Source organism: Colobus angolensis, unplaced genomic scaffold (genome assembly GCF_000951035.1).
Source record: "Colobus angolensis palliatus isolate OR3802 unplaced genomic scaffold, Cang.pa_1.0 Scaffold193, whole genome shotgun sequence".
Lineage (NCBI taxonomy): Eukaryota > Metazoa > Chordata > Mammalia > Primates > Cercopithecidae > Colobus > Colobus angolensis.
Window position 1 is genome coordinate 600,903 of NW_012115077.1, and position 18,007 is coordinate 618,909.

Consider the following 18,007-nt stretch of genomic DNA (forward strand, 5'->3'; position numbering starts at 1 on the left):
ACCCCATCTCAAATTAAAAAAAAAAAAAAAAATACAAGAGGAAGAAATAACTGTAGTTCCAGCAGCCTCTGTGAATAATTAGGACCCATCTGTTTCTTTGAAGATAGGCTGCCGAGAAGCTGTGGGGTCAACTCAGCAAATCTGTGCCAGCCTTATGGCATGTTCCAGACTCAGCTAGGTTCTGCAGTGGACACAAAATCACATGCACTATGGTCACTGTGGTGCCCTCTGGGCAAGGACTCTGTTGCTGGCTGGGCCTCAATCTCTTTGGCAGTAATGTCACCTGTGGAGGACATCACCTTTTTTTTTTTTAGATGGAGTCTCACTGTGTCACCCAGGCTGTAGAGCACTGGGGCAGCCTCAGCTCACTGCAACCTCTGCCTCCCGGGTTCAAGTGATTCTCCTGCCTCAGCCTCCTGAGTCGCTGGGATTACAAGCGCACACCACTACACCTGGGTAATTTTTGTAATTATAGTAGAGATGGGGTTTTGCCATGTTGGCAAGGCTGGTCTCAAACTCCTGACCTCAAGTGATCCTCCTGCCTCGGCCTCCCAAAGTGCTGGGATTACAGGCATGAGCCACTGCGCCCAGCCATCTGTGGAGAACATCATTTGTGGAGGTCAGTAAGGCAGGAAGCCTGAAGCTCTACCAGGATGTGGCAACTCTCCCACCTGCTCAGCAGGCCTCCAAGTTCTCTCTGTTGGATCTGTCCTCTCCACCATAGCCAGACTGAATTTTCTAAAACCCAAACATGGCCAGGCCACTCTCCTCCCTGCAGTGGCTTCTCTTTGACATGAAAATAGAGTACAAATGCCTTGAGGTGCCTCAAAAGGCCCCCAGGTCCAATCTCTTTTCACTCTCCCCTTGAATTTTCTGCCTCAGCCATGAAAGTGTGGGCAGCTCCCCAAGTGCACCGGCTCTCCAACACCTCCAACTCTTTGCATATACCTGTTCCTGAAATGCAATCTCTCCTTCTCCTCCTGACTAGTGCCGCCACTATTCTCTTGTCCTTACTCCATAGGGAACCATTCAGTTTATCTAACGTGTATCTTTCTTTTTTTTTTTTTGAGACAGAGTCTCGCTCTGTCGCCCAGGCTGGAGTGCAGTGGCTGGATCTCAGCTCACTGCAAGCTCCGCCTCCCGGGCTCACGCCATTCTCCTGCCTCAGCCTCCCGAGTAGCTGGGACTACAGGCGCCCGCCACCTCGCCCGGCTAGTTTTTTGTATTTTTTTTAGTAGAGACGGGGTTTCACCGTGTTAGCCAGGATGGTCTCGATCTCCTGACCTCGTGATCCACCCGTCTCGGCCTCCCAAAGTGCTCGGATTACAGGCTTGAGCCACCGCTCCCGGCCTAACGTGTATCTTTCTATCTGTGTTCTGCTAAAATCTTTAATTCTTTATTCTTGGTTTTGTGTACATGTATTTTTAATGTATATAAATGGTGCTGTCATGTAGCACATTCTATTTCTTTCTTTTTCCCACTCAGTATTGGGTTTTGTTGGGGGTTTTCTTTTGGTTTTTTTGTTTGTTTGTTTGTTTTGTTTGTTGAGACAGGGTCTCGTTCTGATGCCCAGGCTGGAGTACAGTGGCCCAATCATGACTCACTGTAGCCTGAACCTACTGGGCTCAAACTATCATCCTGCCTCAGCCTCTCAGGTAGCTGGGACTACAGGCCTGTGCCACCATACCTGGCTAATTTTTTGATTTCGTAGAGATAGGGGTTTGCTACGTTGCCCAGGCTATGTTGTCCTGGTTCATGTTGCTGTGTTATCACCCGCTCAGTCACTTGGACCTCCCCCCGAATCCTACAGAGTGGGCACCTGCCCATGTTACCTGACTCTCCCCAGGCTTGCTACTGATTGCCTCCAACTTCCTCACACTACAAATGACACTGCAGTGAACACCCTTGTCTAAGTGCTCTTGTCTATCTGTATGATAATCTCTTTGGGAAAGGTTGCCTGTATTGTTCAGCTTCTGATTTTGCCCATCTAACAGGTGTAAAGTGGTAGCTGGTTTTCTGTTTGTTTGTTTTCTGCCAGTGAACATTTTATTCAAGGTATGTGTGTGGAGCGTGGTCAGGGACAAAGGAGAGTGGAAATGACCTTTGAAATAAAATAAAATGATTTAGGTGAAGAAACTCTAGGAAAGGGTAATTTTCTCCATTTAGATCATTTTAAGAAAGAAAATGACAGATAAGGTTTCTGCTCTATAGAACTAACAAACAAGTAGACTATTAATATAATATCAGATATTAAATGCCCTGAAGACAATAAAATAGGGTAATGAATTAGAAAGTGATGGGGAAAAGCCTTTAGATTGGATGACTGGAAGGAAGTAACATTTGAGCAGACATTGGAATGATGAACCATGAAGAGGATTTTGTTGAAGAACATTTCAGGTAGTGATAGCTATTGTTTTAATTTTTGTTTCTCTGATTACTAATGAGTTAGAGCATCTGTTTATCTGGTTGTTCAAATTTTGGATTTCCTCTTGTCAATTGCCTGTTTATGTCCTTTGCCCATTTTCTTTTGAATGTATTGCCTTTTTCTTCTTGATTTGAATATTTGCTGATATATTCTACATATAAACCCCTCACTGATTTTCTTTTCTTTTCTTTTTGTTTTCTTTCTGTCTCTCTCTCTCTCTTTTTTTTTTTTCTTTTGATACAGGGTCTCACTTTGTTGTCCAGGCTGGTCTCAAGTGAACCTCCTACCTTGGCCTCCATGTGCCAGGCATTGTGCCAAGCACTCTACAGGCATGAGCCACCTTGCCCAGCCTGGTTTTATATTTTCCCTTGTTGGTTTTAGACATTGCAATACCTCTGGCGTTCTTTCTATTCTTAAACACATCAGCTCCTCCGCCCTCAGGCCTTCATCCTTGCTTCTCTCTCTACCTGTTATGCTCCTCCCAGATATTTGCATGCAGGGATTTCTCCACATTAAGCTCTCAGATGTCACCTCTTCACACATACCCCTCCTCCAGGCACACTCCATTACATCATCCTGTTTTGCTAGCGCCAAGGCCCTATCACTATAATCTGGTTCACTCATTGTTTTCTTGTCTATGTCCTCCTCCATCGCTCTGAGGATAAGCTCCAGCCAGTCTCAGTTAAACCTCAGCCCGTAGTGCAGTGCCTGGCCCAGGGGAGGTCTTCAGGAAACATCTGTTGAATGAATGAATACATGTGCTCCAGTCATGGGCCATGGAGTGAGGAAAAGGCAAGGCTAAGAGTGGTGTGCTTCAAGTGACACTTCAAATTAGGACAAGTTAATATTTGTTGAGTTTTTACCATGTGCCAGGCATTGTGCCAAGCACTCTATATGGCTTATCTCATTAGTCCTGATAATAATCCTATGAGGCAGGTATTTGTATTTTCTATTTATGAGATAAGGAAAGCAAAGTAGAGAGATAAAGGAAGGTGCCCAAAGGTCTCTTTTATCCCAGTTAGAAAACGGGCTGAGAAGAAACCAGGACCCAGGGGATCTGCTCCTGAGCTGAGGCTCAGCCACCACACATACTGCCTCTCAAGGGGAGGAATGAGGGGGAGAATGGCTGTGGCTAGGATAGAGCACCCTTAGAATCCGAGAAGTGGGGTCCTCCCAGGGGAGGAGGTGAGGGTAGGGAGCAGGGAGGGGAAGGAGGGGAATGCTATCCCCTATATGAGGCCAGTGAGGCCCAGAGAGGGTTAGTGACCACCCCAAACGGGCAAGCCAAGCTCCCCAAGCTGCGGCAATTCCACCGTCCCCTTCCACTTTCACTGGACAGGGACCGCGTGGCGCGCATTGGGCTGGGCGTGATCCTGAACCTGGCGAAGGAGCGCGAACCCGTAGAGCTGGCGCGGAGCGTGGCAGGCATCTTGGAGCACATGTTCAAGCACTCGGAGGAGACGTGCCAGAAGCTGGTGGCGGCCGGCGGCCTGGACGCGGTGCTGTATTGGTGCCGCCGCACGGACCCCGCGCTACTGCGCCACTGCGCGCTGGCGCTGGGCAACTGCGCGCTGCATGGGGGCCAGGCGGTGCAGCGGCGCATGGTGGAGAAGCGCGCAGCCGAATGGCTCTTCCCGCTCGCCTTCTCCAAGGAGGACGAGTTGCTTCGGCTGCACGCCTGCCTCGCAGTAGCGGTGTTGGCGACTAACAAGGAGGTGGAGCGCGAGGTGGAACGCTCTGGCACGCTGGCGCTCGTGGAGCCGCTTGTGGCCTCGCTGGACCCTGGCCGCTTCGCCCGCTGTCTGGTGGACGCCAGCGACACAAGCCAGGGCCGCGGGCCCGACGACCTGCAGCGTCTTGTGCCGTTGCTCGACTCTAACCGCTTGGAGGCGCAGTGCATCGGGGCTTTCTATCTCTGCGCGGAGGCTGCCATCAAGAGCCTGCAAGGCAAGACCAAGGTGGGTGCAGATGTGGGGTTGGGTGGATCAGGGGTTAGAGAGCCTTTGGGAAGGTTTCCCAGAGGAAGTCACATTCAACCGGGTCTTGAAATACACATCAGAATTAGGTGAAGCAAGACAAAGTGGGGGGGCAGTCATTTTGACCTTGAAGGCAAGACCCAAAGTTTGGACTTGGGTTTGGGGGCAAGAGGAAGACACTAAGAAGTTTTTAAGCAAGGGAACACTTGCGTTTTACAAAGATCATCCTAGGTGCTGTGTGGAAAGGGGCTTGGCAAGGGTGAGGGTGGAGGCAAGGCAACCCAATAAAAGACTATGTATGACTTGAAGGGGTGGGCGTTGGGAGAAGGGGGAGACAGCGATGCCAGTGGCAGAGAGCAGATTCAAGAGTTGTTTAAGAGATGGAGTTAGCACTTGGTGGCTGGGAGAAGGAGAGAGAGGTGCTGAGGATGACTCCTGGCCCTGAACATAGGCAATGAATAAGGTGAACTGGGTGACAGACAAGTGGAAATGGGGAAGGGGAAGAAAGTGACTTCTGCAGGACATATGGAGTTTGAGATGCTTGAGAGATGCCCAGCTGGGGAGCTTCAGTGGGTAGTTTAGCCTTTTGAGTCTGGAGTCTGGGAAGATGGCTGCTAGAGACAGAGGCTTGGGACTTGGGACAGGACATCAGTGTGTCAGCCAGATAACCCCCACCGGAGTCCCAAGGGGTCCTCATGTCCAGGATCTAATCTACCAGTGACCTTTGCCCACTGCTTTAACTTGCTGTGTGACCTTGAGCACCTGGCTTCCCCTCTCTGGGCCTCTATCTGGGCCTCATTTTTATCTTGTGGAAAATTCAATAAATTGGACCACAGCAGCAGTTCTTACCCTGGATGTGGGATAGTGATAGTTTTAGCACCGAAAGTTTGTGGATTGTACTTTTTGGAAACAGAGTTCTACTATATTGCCTAGGCTGGCATCAAACTCTCAGGCTCCAAGTGATCCTCTCTGCCTCAGCCTCCCAAGTAGCTGGGACTACAAGCACGCACCACATCCCCAGCTGGGCTTTGTTTTTAAAATATTACAGGTTGAAGATTCTCCCTACAATGTCACTCTTCTTTGCATTTTTCTGTGGAGCCTTGGAGGTTGGTGATAGCTGGTGCACAGGGATGTGGTGCATACCCCATGGCCCACCTTGTCTGTACTCCAGCTGTCATCGGGGGGTGCTCAAAGGTGTGTATCTTACAGATGATTGTCACCCATCATGTGTTTGCCTACAGATAAAAAGGAGACTGCTGGTTGGATGACGTGGTTCACGCCTGTAATCCCAACACTTTGGGAGGCCGAGGCAGGTGGATCACTTGAGGTCAGAGTTCGAGACCAGCCTGGACAACATGGTGAAACTCTGTCTCTACTAAAAATACAAAAATGAGCTGGGCGTGGTGGCAGGTACCTGTAATCCCAGCTACTCGGGAGGCTGAGGCAGAAGAATCACATGAACCTGTGAGGCAGAGGTTGCAGTGAGCCAGAATCGCACCACTGCACTCTAGCCTGGGCTACAGAGCAAGGCTCCATCTCAAAAAAGAAAAAAAAAAAGGAGACTGCTATGTTAGGGGGGTCTCTGGAGCCTCTTTCAACATCCAGTGTTCTAGGAACTTCTGATTCTTCTCTCTGCTCTCCAGAGCTGGGTCAGGGAGGACTTGCTCTACAAGGCAGGTCATTCTGCTTAGGGAGAAGGGTCTTAAAGGAAGTAGGGAGTGAGGACCCCAAGGATTGGATCTGGGCAGCAATCAGGATCACCAGCCTGTCACCCCTTTCCCATCGAGGCCAAGTGAGTCCAGTTCAACAAAGACATCTTGAGTCCCACTCTGTGTCCTTCATTGTGTCAGATACAGGGTTCCAGTAGTGACTAAGACATGTCCTCAGCTTATACTCCAGTGGAAGTTGCATTGTCAACCAGTGACAGTGGCATTCAGAGTGTGGTATATAAGCCCTCATTGGAGTTGTGGGCCAAGATGTGGGGAAATCAAAGCAGGCTGCATGAAGGAGGTGCTAATCGATTTGGATTCTGGTGGATGAGTAGGATTTCCGTGGATTGGGAGGATTCCCACAAGCAGGCTGGAAGAACTAAGGATTTGGAAACATAGTGGGCCAAGACCCAGAGGTGTGAAAGCCTTGGAATGTGAGTGCGTGTGTGTGTGTGTGTGTGTGTGTGTGAAGTGTAAGTTGGTGGAAGGTGAGGTGAACTGGGAGTGATGGGCAGCTGCACTGTGCCCTGCCTAGGGCCATGCTGAGAGCTCAACTTTATTCCAGGGCCTGTAGATGCTACAAGAAGGATGTGAAGGAGGGATCCGCCCCTCCGCCCCCAACCCATCCAGAGTCAGGACCTGTTCAAGAATTGAGAGAACTTCAGGAGGGGGAATCCACAAGACCCCATGACTTAGTGGCTGAAGGCGGGGCCAGTGCAGATGGAGAGACTTTGGGTTGTGAGAAGAGACAAGGAGAGGGACTGGGCATGTGTGGGGGCACCTGGAGAGCTGGTGGAACCTAGAGCCCTCTCCCCACTCCCTCCCTAGGTATTCAGCGACATCGGCGCTATCCAGAGCCTGAAACGCCTGGTTTCCTACTCTACCAATGGCACTAAGTCCGCGCTGGCCAAGCGCGCGCTGCGCCTGCTGGGCGAGGAGGTGCCACGGCCCATCCTGCCCTCCGTGCCCAGCTGGAAGGAGGCCGAGGTCCAGACGTGGCTGCAGCAGATTGGCTTCTCCAAGTACTGCGAGAGCTTCCGGGTAGCGTCATGGGGGGTGCACCTCCCCCAAGTCAGAGCGGGCGCCCTGTGCACAGAGACTGTGTTCCCTCCCGGCCTCGCACTCCTGTGGCGCTGGGGTGGCTTTTAGGGGTGGGGAGCCTGTACGCAGCCACCCTTGGGGTCACTCGGCTCTGACCTAGGTCCTGTCCGCCTCCTCCACGCCATCTCCAGTTCCTTCCCTTGCATCTTGTGCTCGAGGTCCAAGGGCTAAGTAGCGGAGCCCTTCCTGACATCCGACTCCTCTCCCAGGAGCAGCAGGTGGATGGCGACCTGCTTCTGCGGCTCACGGAGGAGGAACTCCAGACCGACCTGGGCATGAAATCTGGCATCACCCGCAAGAGGTACGGAGCCTCCTGTCCGCCGGACCCCAGCTAGGTCTAAATAAGCGCTCCCTCGGTCCACAGCCCATCTGAGTCTGGACCTCAGCGTCTTCTCCTCCGTGGGGTGCAGGTTCTTTAGGGAGCTCACCGAGCTCAGGACCTTCGCCAACTATTCTACGTGCGACCGCAGCAACCTGGCCGACTGGCTGGGCAGCCTGGACCCGCGCTTCCGCCAGTACACCTACGGCCTGGTCAGCTGCGGCCTGGACCGCTCCCTGCTGCACCGCGTGTCTGAGCAGCAGCTGCTGGAGGACTGCGGCGTCCGCCTGGGCGTGCACCGCGCCCGCATCCTCACGGCGGCCAGAGGTCAGCCCGCCCACCCGGGACCCTGCCCCAGCCCCAGCCCCAGCCCCAGCCACGGCCCTAGAAGGGTGAGGGGAGACACAGGGTGGAGACTTCCTGCCTCACCGTGGATTGATTGAGCACAAACGTGGGTCACACTGGGCTCTGAGGATGTAAAGATGAATACGTTGCACTTTGCCTCAAGAAGTTCCCAATCTTAGGTGGGTAGGCGGTGGGAGGAAGGGCGGTATTAAACAAGCAGACGGCCCCTGCAGAAAGCTACCTAGGTCTCCAGTGGGAGCACAGAGGAAGCCTGGCCCACCCCATCCACCCAGGTCTAGATTTCAGAGAGGACAGGATGCCTCACCATGTCTTGAGAGAGGCACTGCCGGGGAGGGGTGGCAACAGGAAGGGCAGCCCAGGCAGAGGCAGCGGCTGATGGAGAGTCCATGCAGTGGGGTATAGGTGGGAAGGGTGTGTGCGTATGTGTGTTATCCTATTGGCCAACAGCTTACAAAATTTGGGTCTAGATGGTTTAGAGTGAATTCTAGGCCTCTAGCCACCCTCCTTATTTGCTAATTTATTTTAAACTTACTAATTTACCATTTAGTTAATCTTCATTGTCAATTACAAGGTACTCTGTTAGGTTTTTAAGATATTATCTCATCAGTCTCTACATTGATTCTATGCAGTGAGTGTTCAGTTTTTAAAATCAACCTTAAAGAACTCTTGAAAGAATAAAAAGAGGAGTAAGTGTCCAGTCTGAGGGCCGGGCGCTGTGGTTCATGCCTGTAATTCTAGCACTTTGCGAGGCCAAGGCAGGCAGATCGCTCAAGTCCAGGAGTTTGAAACCAGCTTGGGCAACAAGGTAAAAGCCCGTCTCTACTAAAAGCACAAAAAAATACAAAACATTAACTGGGTGTTGTGGCGCATACATGTAGTCCCAGCTACTTGGGAGGCTGAGGTGGGAGGATCACCTGAGCCCAGGAAGTTAAGGCTGCAGTGAACTGTGATCAGGTCACTACACTCCAGCCAGCCTGGGCAGCAGGAGTGAGATCCTATCTCAAAAAAGAAAAAAAGTGTCAGTTTGAGGAGTTTTAAAAGACATCTGTGTGACCCCCCCGACCCCCACCATCATCATTAAAGATATAGAATATTTCCGTCATAGGTGTTCACTTTAAAGATAATGACACTAACATTTAAAGAATTCAAATACATTTCCCACAGTCATAAAAGTCATTAGATGGCAAAACTGGGACTTGAGCTTTGCCTTTCTGCTTCATAAACAAACAAATGTTATCTATGAGGGTTGTGTGTAAATATTATAAGAAGATGAATTCTTTTCATTTTATCCATTCATTCAGCAATTACAGACTAAGCACCCACAAGACACAAGGGAACTGAGCTTTGACTGCATTCTTATGCTTCAACTAATGCAGGTTGGCTTTTATTATTTTTACATGGCAGCTCCCATTAAAACTTCAAGATTTCATTTTTATTTTAATTAATTAATTAATTTGAGACAAGGTCTCATTCTGTCACCCAGGCTGTAGTGCAGTGGCACAATCACAACCCACTGAAGCCTCAACCTCCCAGGCTCGAGCAATTCTCCCACCTCACCTCCCAAGTAGCTGGGACCACAGGCGCGCAACACCACACCTGACTAATTTTTGTATTTTTTGTAGAGACAGGGTTTCACCATGTTGCCCAGGCTGTTCTCAAACTCCTGGTCTCAAGCAATCCTCCCAACTTAGCCTCCCAAAGTGTTGAGATTATGGGTGTGGGCCACCGCACCCAGCACAAGATTGCATTTTTAAACAACAGGAAAATCCTAGGGCAAAAATAGCTTAATAAAATAGTTCGTATAGTGAGCCATGCATAGTTTTTAAGTGGGAGGAGTGACATGATCAGATTTGGATTTTAGAAAGATGTTCTGGTAGCTGTGGCAAATGGACTACACTGGGCAATTCTTTTTTTTTTTTTTTTTTTTTGAGACGGAGTCTCGCTCTGTCGCCCAGGCTGGAGTGCAGTGGCCGGATCTCGGCTCACTGCAAGCTCCGCCTCCCGGGTTCACGCCATTCTCCTGCCTCAGCCTCCCGAGTAGCTGGGACTACAGGCGCCCACCAACACGCCCGGCTAATTTTTTGTATTTTAGTAGAGACGGGGTTTCACCGTGTTAGCCAGGATGGTCTTGATCTCCTGACCTCGTGATCCGCCCGTCTCGGCCTCCCAAAGTGCTGGGATTACAGGCTTGAGCCACCGCGCCCGGCCCGGCAATTCTTTTCTTTTCTTTTTTTAGACAGAGTCTCACTCTGTTGCCCAGGCTAAAGTGCGGTGGTGCGTTCTTGGTTCACTGCAACCTCTGCCTCCCAGGTTCAAGTGATTCTCATGCCTCAGCCTCCCAAGTAGCTGGATTACAGACATGTGCCACCATGCCTGGCTAATTTTTTGTATCTTTTGTGAAGATGGGGGTCTCACCATATTGGCCAGGCTGGTCTCGAACTCCTGGCCTCGAGTGATCCACCCTCCTTGGCACCCCAAAGTGCTGGGATTACACGTGTGGGCCACTCCGCCTGGCCTAGACTGGGAAATTCTAGCTGGGTTTAGGGAGGCCATTGAGGAGGCTGGCACTGGAAACCTGAGCCAGGGAAGGGCCCGGAGGCTGGAGTCCAGGATGTTTAGTAGGTAGAATCCTCAGAATGTGGTGCCTGTGCTGAGCACTGAGCATTGCTCCAGAGGAGCAGAGTGCTGTCTGTTTTATTCACTGCCGAATCTCAAGCACTAAAGATAGTTCTGGCACACAGCGAGTGCTTAGGAAGTATTTGTTGAATAAATTAAATGGGAGGCAGGAGTTGAGGCTGATACCCAGGTGTCTGGCTTTGATGGGAAATAGGGAAGAAGGAATGAGCGGGAGATTTGGAGTGTGTTGAATTTGGAGTGATTGTGGGCAGCTGGCTGTGCAGGTCTGGAGTTCCAGAGAGAGGGCAGGGCTGGAAGTGCATGCATATCAATGTCCCTAGAACGCAGTGCCTGCCTCCTAAGAGTAACCCAACAATAACATGACCTTCCTTCTGTAGGCCCCATTTCTCCTTTTTGAGAGAGGCCACCCTTCCCAGGCTGGGCTGAGAGGGCTGGGTAGAGGGATGATATACCTGACAGTGAGTGATGCGGAGGGGCCACCCTCACCATGCTGCCTGTTGCCCACTTCAGAAATGCTACACTCCCCGCTGCCCTGTACTGGTGGCAAACCCAGTGGGGACACCCCAGATGTCTTCATCAGCTACCGCCGGAACTCAGGTTCCCAGCTGGCCAGGTGAGGAGGGGCAGGCAGGCAGTGGCAGGGCCTTGGGACAAGGCTGTGGCACTGACACAGGACCTACTTGCAGCCTCCTGAAGGTGCACCTGCAGCTGCACGGCTTCAGTGTCTTCATTGATGTGGAGAAGCTGGAAGCAGGCAAGTTCGAAGACAAACTCATCCAGAGTGTCATGGGTGCCCGCAACTTTGTGCTGGTGCTGTCACCTGGAGCACTGGACAAGTGCATGCAGGACCATGACTGCAAGGATTGGGTGCATAAGGTAGGTGCCCACCTATGCCTCTAAGGTCCCAGCATTGGCCCATGGTCCAGAAGATAGGGTTGTCTTCTCGTCCTTCTTGTCTGCACATCCCAGCACACTTAGCTCTGAAGCACCTCCCTGACCCAGCTGGAAGTCAGGAACCACAGCTCTGACTATAATAGGACTTTAGCAAGCTACAAGGGACAAGAGACTAGGCTTTGGCTCTCTCAGCCTCAGTTTTCTTATCTGCAAAATGGGGTAACTTACCTGTTCCACTCGCCCTGTAGAACTGTTGTGAGGATCAGAGAGATATAAAAATGCTTTGAAAAATAACTTCCGTGAGAGACACGAGAACATAGCGACAGGCAGAAGGGAATAGTTGAGAGCTCAAAACTGAGAGTTTGAATCCTGGCTCTGGCCTTGGGCAAGTTACTTAACCCCAGTAAGCTTTGTATTTATTACTGGAAAGAGGGTATTACAATAATAGTATATAACTGTCTAGAACATTGTTACAAGGATTAAAAAAGCTAAAATTTGTGAAGTGCTTAGCAGAATGGCTGGCACATAGTAACTGCTCAATAGTGGTAGCTATTATTATTATTATTAATATAATTATTATAACTACTACCTCCGTTTAATTCATGATTGTATTTTCAGTGCCTGACACATTGTAGGAACTTACTGAATACTTATAGAATGGATGGATGGATAGATTCACATTGCATCTTCAGGTTATTAATCATTAATCTGTCAGTAGGAATTGGAGTTGGGGCTGAGGGATGCAGTAGTCATCTGAGAGACAGGATGAGACAAGCAGTCAGCTCAGAGACAAGAATATGCCCACAGGGCCAGGCACAGTGGTTCACACCTGTAATCCCAGCACTTTGGGAGGCTGAGGCAGGAGGATCACTTGAGGTCCGGGGTTTGAGACCAGCCTGGGAAACACAGTGAAAACTTGTCTCTACTAAAAAAATACAAAAATTAGCCAGGCATGGTGGCGCACACCTGTAATCCCAGCTACTCGGGAAACTGAGGCAGGGGACTCACTTGGGCCCAGAAGGTGGAGATGGCGCCACTGCACTGCAGCTTGGGCAGCAGAGTGGGATGCTATCTCAAAATGACTAGATCGCATACAAGTTGGTATAAATGCTGAGCCAGGTAAGTAAACCTCTTGCTTGCCACAGCGGTTTGGAGAAGGGAGAGAGCAACAATGTGTCAACGAAAAGAGTCAAACTCTGTAAAATATTTGAAGAGATTTACTCTAAGCCAAATATGAGTGACCATGGCCCATGACATAGCCCTCAGGAGACCTTTAAAACATGTGCCCAAGGTGGTCAGGGCACAGTTTGGTTTTATACATTTTTGGGAGATACGAGACATTAATCAATACATTTAAGATATACGTTGGTTTGGTTCAGAAAGGCAGGACAGCTCAAAGCGGGGGCTTCCAGGCTTTTGGTAAATTTAAAATTTTTCCGGTTGATAATTAGTGGAGTTTCTCTGAAGACCTGGGATCAATAGAAAGGAAATGTTTAGGTTAAGATAAAGGGTTGTGGAGACCAAGTTTAATTTGTGCAGAGGAAGTTCTCAGGGCAGACTTCAGAGGGAGTAGGTTATAAAATGTTTCTTATTGGACTTAAAAGGGTGCCTGGCTCTTTGTTGATTATCTCCTGAGTCTGAAAAGAAAAAAAAAAAAAAATGGGGGGAAGGGGATTCTCTACAGAATGTGGCTTTTTCCCGCAAGAGACAAACTTGTGGAGCAATTTCAAGATATGGCAGGGAAATATATTTGGGGTTAAAATATTTTTATTTCCTACCTTATTATGTGATGTTATATTAGAGTCAGGTTAGAAAGCAGACCACGCTATATAGGGTTAAAATTAAAACCCCTCCAATAAGACTTTATGGTTTGTAGGACGTGACTCCCTAGGCCCCTTAGGTAGGAATTTGGGCAAGATAAAAAAAATAATAATAATCAGAGTTTAGTCCTCAGAGGACTGGAGTAATCAGGGAGGACTTCATGGAGGAAACAGGTCTTGAGAAGAATCTTAAGAGTCTAGATAAGTGGAAGAGAAGGCATCCCAGGCCAGGGTAACAGCATGGAATAAAGGTAGGAAGGAGAACAAAGGAAATAGGAATAAAGCAAAGGAATAAAGGTAGGAAGGAGAACAGTGCTGAAAGCCCATATACATCTTGGGTACTGCTTTCTCCATATCACAGATGAAGAAACTGAGGCTCAGAAAAGTAGTTAATTTTCCCCTGGATGCACTGCTAGTGTAGAAATCAGAAAAGCTAGGCTTCAGATTTCATCTGTCTGACTCCAAAGCTCATAGCTTTCCCAAGATCCACACTGCATTCTATGGCACAGATCTGAGGGGGTGTGAGGGGAGGTGATGGGGTAGGGCTGGATTCAGTTGACACCAGAGATGATTATCTATTTCTTCACAACTCCACATCCAGTGATGTCATGTTGGTAACTTGACATCAGCCATGGTGGGAGTATTTACACCAAGGAAATTGGGAACCACTACAAATCAGAGTTTTGTTTGTTTGGTTGATTGGCTGGTTGGGTTTTCTCCCCCCATGAATAGCTAGTTATTATAAAGTTACCAGCACACCATTGGCTGGATAAGAACTATGGAAACCAGGTTAAGGAGTGTTTAAAGGCAGGAGAAGACCTGTGCTTAAAGCACTGGAAAACAAGGAGCACAGGAAGGAGAAGATGCCAGGGCAGTGGGTTTTAGAATGAAGGCTCTGACACTGAAATGCAGTCCACATGGAGTGTGGAGTCAAGCCCCAGAGGCCACATAGGAGGGGCTGAGTACTAGGCCTGGTTTGGGGAGGGGCACTGGGCCAGGTGAGCATCCAGGAAGAACATGGCTGATGACCCAGAGCAGGTGGCAGGCAGCGTTTTGAGAGAAAGAGAAGAGAGTCTGTGAGCTCCATGAGACTTCAGACCTTGCCTCGTTCATGTATGTCCCTGGTACTTAAAACTATGCATGGTACAAAGGAGGCTCTATGCAATTGCACCCAAAAAAAAAAAAGAGAGAGAGAGAGAGAAAGAGAGAGAGGCTGTAGAGGAGTTTATAGAACAATTGAATCAATGATTAAGCAGACAAGTGATACTGATGAAGCTGAGATGCCATGCCTGAGAGAGCCATACTTATCTAGTAGATTTACCAGGTTAGAGGACTTGACTCCATTTTTTTTTCTTTTTTTTTTTTTCCAGTAGAGATAGGGTTTCACTATGTCACCCAGGCTAGTCTCAAACTCCTAAGCTCAAGTCTGGAGTTCAGTGCTTGCCTTGGCCTCCCCAAGTGCCAGGATTACAGGCATGAGCCACCGTACCCGGCCGCTATTATCCCTTTCTTGGCCAGCCTCTGAATCTGTGCAATGAACAATTTGTACTATCTTTGGTTTTGTGTAATTCTGGATGAAACAAATGTCTAAAGATTTCCAAATAAATTGCTGCAGGGTCAGGATTCATTCCAGTGCTCAGCAGAGAGGCAGCAGGGCTTGGTTGAAACAGCCTGGACTTGGACTCTCGAGGCTTGAGTCAGAGGACTGGTCCCTCGTGGGCGGGGCGTATGTGTGGCTTAGGAGGAAATCCCTTCCTCTCTGGGCTTTTTTCTCTCCATTTGTAAAATGGAGAGGCTCCCCAGGAAGCCAGTCAAGGGCAAAGTTACACATGTTCTTTCCCCAGGAAGGCTCCACTTCCCAAAAATGCTTGGCACCCCTTGTCGTCCCAGCAGATGGCAAAGAGGCGGGAAGAGCCTTTGCCTTGGACCAGCCCCAGAGGCGCCGTCATCCCTCTTTGGTTGTTTCTGGTGCTTAATTGCCTCTGGTTTTAAACTCCTTTCCCTGAAGTCACATTAGTGGGTAATCAGTATGGAAAACCACAAGTGAACTGCACTCAAGAAAGTAAAATCCCTTTGGTTCCCTATTGAGAGGAAGAAAAACATTCAATAAGCACTTACGGAACCCCATTAATAGCAAATAATTCCTTAGAACAATGCTTTGGGGTAGGTTTTATTATCCCCACTTTATAGAAGAGGAAATAATAACACTTATTACGTATTAAGCATACACTGTATGCTAAGCGCTGTTCTAATTACTTGCCATGGAATGTTGCGCTTATTCCATGGAAAAATCTATCATTAACTCTGCTTTATATATTAGAAAACAGAGGAACAGATGTGGCGGCCCACGCCTGTGATCCCAACACTTTGGGATGCTAAGGTGGGAGGATCACTTGAGGCCAGGAGTTTGAGACCAGCCTGGGCAACATGGTGAAACCCCATCTGTACTAAAAAATACAAAAAATCAGCCAGACATGGTAGCACACGCCTGTGGTCCCAGCTACTTGGGAGGCTGAGGTGGGAGGATGGCTTGAGCCCAGGAGGTTGAGGCTGCAGTAAGCCTTGATGGCGCCACTGCCCTCCAGCCTGGGCAACAAAGTGAGATCCTGTTCCCCGCCCTCCACCAAAAAAACAAAAAAGAAAGAAAAGAGAAAACAGAAACTTTAAGTACCTATTATTTTTGCCTCAGGTCATAGAGCCTGTGTCAGAGACTCAATGTGAACCCCAATTTGACGATTCCAGAGTGCAGCCCTAACTGCTGTGCTGTGTTTTCTCATTCATTCATTCATCCATCCATTAAATATTTAGCAAGGGCTAACTGTAAGGGCTCTGTGAAAGATGTTAAGATATAAGGTCAGTGAAAAATAGATATGATCCCTCCTCATGTCTAGCAGAGAAGACAAATACTGAGTAATTTATCCATTAATTAATTAAAATTTGCAACTATAATATGTTCTGCAGAGCCTATAATGGGAGAACTGATTTGGTCAGGGCAGTGGGAGACAACTGCCCTGTGTAAGAGTTGATGAGCTCAGATCAGAAAAATGAATGGGCATTATCAAGGGGGAAGGACAAGGAAGCTTATTTTGTGTGACCGGGAGGACAGAGCAGGGGTAGAGTTTGAGAAGTGGACTGTGGCCAACCACATAGGGCCTCACAGGCCACATGAAGGAGTTTGGACTTTATTCTAAGACCATGCAAAGTCTTGAAGAGTTTTAAGTAGGGAGTGACAGGATCTGATTTGTCAGATGTGCATTTTGCAAATATTAGCTACATGAAAGGGCAATGTGGAGAGTGAATTAGAGAAGACAAGGGTGGATGAGGAAAGACCGACCTGGTGGGGGTTGAAGATAATAGGGATTAGAAGAGGGTGGTAGTGGGGTGGAGGCAGGGAAAAATGGTGGATTTGAGAAATAAGTAAGGAGTACAATTGGCAGGGCGCATGATGGATCAACCTGTATGCGGGAGTGTGATGTTTTTCTTCTGACACCAAATTGTTTGGGGTTTTTCCCATACTAACCACTAATTCTCCAACTTTCCAACACCAGCTGGGTATCCCACAATTCAATTCAATTCTGAAATGTCAGTCACGAGGCCCAGGTCCCCAGGCTACCACATTTCTGTTTGATTTGGCTACAAATTCAGGGGTTCCCATGACACCCCGAGGTTCAACTTGCTAGAATGACTCAGAGCTGAGGAAAGCACTTTACTCTTTGAGTGCAAAGTTTGAGAATAGCCACCCAGGAAGCATTGACTCCAAAGGAATGGGGTGAGTACTCCAAATTGGAGAAGTTAAGGTTTCACTTCCACAGGCAAAGACAGAGGAATTTTAGCAGGATTACAACATTTTCCATATAAGACCAGTGCATATGTTACAATGCTTTGATTGGTTATAGATTGCTACATTCCAAGGAAGATGACTTTATTACCCCCTGAGGAGGGGTGGTGATCTGAGTGGGGATCTAAGGGGGTCTTATCTCTGGTGCCATTTGGTCTTCCTAAGTAATTACAGAAAGAAAAAAAAATAGGTAGAAGTAAGAAAAAAAAAATAGGTAGATGTAAAAAAAAAAAAATAGGTAGAAGTTGCAGCTGCATGCCTCATGACTCAGGCTGCATAGACCAATTCCTGTCAAGGCTCAGAATAATTTAAAGTTCCAAGAGCTTTAGGTTTGATTTAACAAAGCTTGAATAATAATAATAAATAATATTATTAATCTCAAAATCCTGGGCTCAAGTGATCCTCCTGCCTCAGGCTCCCAAAGTGTTGGGATTACAGGCGTGACCCACCATGCCCAGCTGAATTATTTAATTTCACACTTATAAAGGACACAGCTCAAGAATAGCCGAATGGAAGAGATACATAGGATCTCTATGTGTGGAGGGGAGAGGTGTGGATGCCATGCCTTCTACCACCTTCCCAGCACCTACACCCATTTATCAACCTGGAGGCTCTTCAAAACCCCTTGTTTAGGGGTTTTTATGGAGGTTCCATTATGTAGGCATGATTGATTAAATCATTGGCCATTGGTGATTGAACTCAATCTCCAGCACCTCTCTGGAGGCTGGAAGGTGGGGCTGAAAGTTCTAATCCTCTAATCATGCCTTGGTCTCCCTGGTGACCAGCCGCTTCCTGAAGCTATCTAGGCTACGCCCATAGCACCCCCCAGGCCCCCAGTGGGGAATCATCTCTTTTTTTTTTTTTTTTTTGAGACGGAGTCTCGCTCTGCCACCCGGGCTGGAGTGCTGTGGCCGGATCTCAG

General features: G+C 48.6%; 1 protein-coding gene across 1 annotated transcript in view; it reads left to right on the plus strand.

Moving 5' to 3' along the window:
• The window catches only part of SARM1 (sterile alpha and TIR motif containing 1), a 29,306-nt gene that overhangs the window by 8,497 nt on the left and 2,802 nt on the right, over window positions 1-18,007 (plus strand). Inside the window, exons 3-8 of the mRNA XM_011940774.1 lie at window positions 3,765-4,383; window positions 6,939-7,151; window positions 7,421-7,512; window positions 7,622-7,857; window positions 11,044-11,146; window positions 11,220-11,409. Of these exons, the coding sequence (XP_011796164.1) occupies window positions 3,765-4,383; window positions 6,939-7,151; window positions 7,421-7,512; window positions 7,622-7,857; window positions 11,044-11,146; window positions 11,220-11,409 (1,453 nt within the window). The remainder of the gene's footprint in view (window positions 1-3,764; window positions 4,384-6,938; window positions 7,152-7,420; window positions 7,513-7,621; window positions 7,858-11,043; window positions 11,147-11,219; window positions 11,410-18,007) is intronic.